The sequence below is a fragment of the Glandiceps talaboti genome, chromosome 5 (assembly GCF_964340395.1).
Source record: "Glandiceps talaboti chromosome 5, keGlaTala1.1, whole genome shotgun sequence".
NCBI classification, from domain to species: Eukaryota; Metazoa; Hemichordata; class Enteropneusta; family Spengelidae; genus Glandiceps; species Glandiceps talaboti.
Window position 1 is genome coordinate 8,149,184 of NC_135553.1, and position 3,317 is coordinate 8,152,500.

At 38.8% G+C, this 3,317-nt stretch overlaps 1 protein-coding gene across 1 annotated transcript in view; it reads left to right on the forward strand.

Annotated features, from left to right (window-relative positions):
• The first annotated feature begins 433 nt into the window (after nt 1-433).
• LOC144435675 (4-aminobutyrate aminotransferase, mitochondrial-like) overlaps nt 434-3,317 on the forward strand; it is a 10,593-nt gene continuing 7,709 nt past the window's right edge. The window contains exons 1-2 of the mRNA XM_078124279.1: nt 434-525; nt 2,736-2,824. Coding sequence (XP_077980405.1) covers nt 435-525; nt 2,736-2,824 — 180 coding nt within the window. The 5' untranslated portion in view covers nt 434. The remainder of the gene's footprint in view (nt 526-2,735; nt 2,825-3,317) is intronic.

Consider the following 3,317-nt stretch of genomic DNA (forward strand, 5'->3'; position numbering starts at 1 on the left):
TGTAAGGTGACATGTAACGCGTAAATAAGGCAGAGCGCAAGGAGTGGCGTCATGGCAGACATATATATTACACCTTAGACCACTAACTATTTTTAGTGGTCTGTGATTACACCGAAAGGTCAGTGGTTGAGTACACAAACCGTCGAAAACAATCAATTCAGAATATGCAAACAATTCAGCAAGTTCAAATGCACGTGTATTTCTAGGTTGGATATATCGATAACATCTTTGATCATTATAGAAATGTGGTTTGAGATGACATTCATAATGACAAAACCACATTGTATAGACCCTCCACCAATGATCAGACCTTGACAGCACAGACATGTGACAAGAACTCTTTGCCAGGTCATTCATTTCTTTGGAATGCTAATCAGACACAAAGACATTTGATCATTCAAGTGAAGGTTGGCTGAGGCTGTAAACCCAACAAAATGATGGCATGCAAGAAATTCGTTACAACGTGCACCAGTCAGAGTTTTAAACATCTAACACGGAAAGGGATGAATGGAACATTAATGAAAGGTAAGTTACCAGCGGGGACCTCATCGAAACTAAACAACATTCGTGTTGTCAACGGAAGGTGAGTTGGGGTTACTGCCCTCTTTTCTTAAAGTGTTTTGACTCCAAGTAGATTAAATCAAAAATAGTCCGAAACAACATCAAGTTTGACTTCCTATTGATTGGACAATACTTCCATACAGCACTGACGTCGCACTTGATTCTGAGAATATTATGAACAGGTCATGACCACACTCTTGCTAAAGAACTTCAAAGCCTAAACACGTCACGAACAATGATCCAAAGCTGATGGCACCACTATGTACGGTAATAACAATGCACAACCAGTCTGCATATGAAAACACCATTCTAAGTACATGTACATATGTGCAAATTGTGAGAAGTCATGATCAGTGGATCAGTGCGCAGTGTGGTGGCAGGATATAAGTCTTGTAATGGCGGCTAGCTTTAGTTGGGTGCATTAGTGCATGACTTTTGACTTTTGACACAGAAAATCTGTCGTCAAGAAAACATTAACCAACAACGTATTTTGAGCAAGTGTTACGTACGAGAGATTGCGAGCCCAAACTATTGTCGCTCATTGCTCTGTCTCATGCAATCTCGCACGCAACTTTCATTCGCACCCGGAATCCTTGATACAGAAGTCGGGAATTAGCTCAGACTGAGACGGTAATTCAGCTTGCCAAGAATCTCAAAGCCCCAACCTGAGATTCTGGATGATTTCTTTCCTATGGAGTATGTATACATATAAAGACAGTAAGATTGATCACCTCATGCATTAAAAAAAATGACATCATCATATTCCAATGAGATTGTGTGATTAAGCATCATTCGATATTACAATGTTAACTCTATTAATAGACCATGACATAATGACGTGATGTCTGATCTACTTACAGCTAGGTCCCTCGATGTGGCTGAACTTTAACCTAGTTATTCCAAATAGTCGAATTTAGTCCCAAACTACAAAGTACGAATATCTGCAATTGGATCGTAACAAAATTAACTAGTTAGCAAATGTATACAAACATGCCTAGCACAACTAAATACACTGAGTTGAGCTACAACACCATTGATGCGATTTTCAATTTTATCTGCACTCTTGCAATTGAAAATAAAACGGGGTGATTATAGCTTCATATGACAAAGGCACGGCTATCACTCATATCTAATCTACCACATGCAACCTGTAACTTGATTTCCGTGTAGTAGCAAGTTTATGGACATACAATGATGACCCCTCTAAAGTTAATCATATGCATCATGCCACTCTAATTCTTACGTTTGAAATTTCGGTGACGTAGCTAAAAGTTCCTCGCCCTATAAAACGACAACAAAGAGTTATCAATCACAAAATAGCAGTCTCTCCCCTCCCATTGCCGTACTCTGACCCAGGACTCTGACACTGTCTGCGTAAATCTCAGTATTCATGTACGTTGAGTGACTGTATAATATCACCTGTTTCACGTGTAATAGATATATATATATATATATATTGCATTTTGATTTACAATAGCGTTCTTTGAGATGTAAATAGGCAGATAGGTAACCATAGGCATGACCTATAGTTGGAAACATTTCGGGTATCTCGTACTAGAGTTTAGCAACTATAACAATACGATGTGTATTGCTTCTCCAGGCCTCCAGCCAATATACCACGAAAAGTATCAGTCAAAGTCACATAAACTTATTTCAATAAAGTGACTTTATTTCACATTCATTTTTTTCTCTTTGTTTGAATGCATTAAATACAACTTGACACATTTTTTCAGAAGTTCAGGATCATTGGTTCTCATTAGTCTACAAAACCTATTAAAATTTAGTTCGTTCATGAATTATTTCGGTGTGTGTCTTTTTCCTCTCATTAACGTAAAGGAAACATTAAAAGAAATGATTATATAAAAGTTCTCTGCAAATTCTATGTCATGGGTGAATGTTATGTCGCCCTCAGCTCCTTTTTTAATTTGTTGCTAATGTTACATCTGAGCATGCGCAACGAAATCTGGAAAAAAGTCTAGCGCAGATACATTTATTATTGCGACTTTAACAAATGTTTAATAAGTATACCGTACGATAATACCACTGTTGGTGTGGGTTTTAACTTACAAATATCACTAATACTGGCTTGTATTTACAGCTATAATTCTTCTTATAACAACTGGAAACTTTTGCTGGATATAAACACGGTTTTCTCTTTAACTCCATGTAACTAGTTCGTTTCGCATCGCAAGCTGCGAGTCTGTTTCCTGAAGAATACAGTGGACCAGACATGAAAACAGAAGTACCCGGTCCGAGATCAAAGGTAGGTTTGAAGAAATGTTGATAACAAATCTCCCGGTACTTCATCTCACATCTAGATCTCAAGGTGTTGCTTGTGACAACAGGGGGAATGCCCCTATAGCCATTGACGCTAACTTCGATTATGGGACACTCTCTATATCAGCATCCCGGCTACCCGGAGATGAGGTGGGCATTGGAGTGGGTGGTCGCGGTGCTAGGTTTTCTAGACATATAATCCCGAGGGCAATGTATGAATCGTACCCCTGTCGTAGTCGTAAGTCGTGCTGTGTAGTAGTCACGTGTCGCTATCAAATACCATCGTGCATCATTCTTTATCATGTGAAATCTTACAGTTTGAACTCATAAAGTGAATCCAAACTTACTAGGAGTTTTCTCTCTTGAGTTATCGTGAAAAGGATTATATGTAATAACGATATTTATGAATGACGCTTTCGATAGTTGGCAGACCATGCCAGAGTTGCTCCAACCATGAACTGTCCTCACAGGGCCCGGGA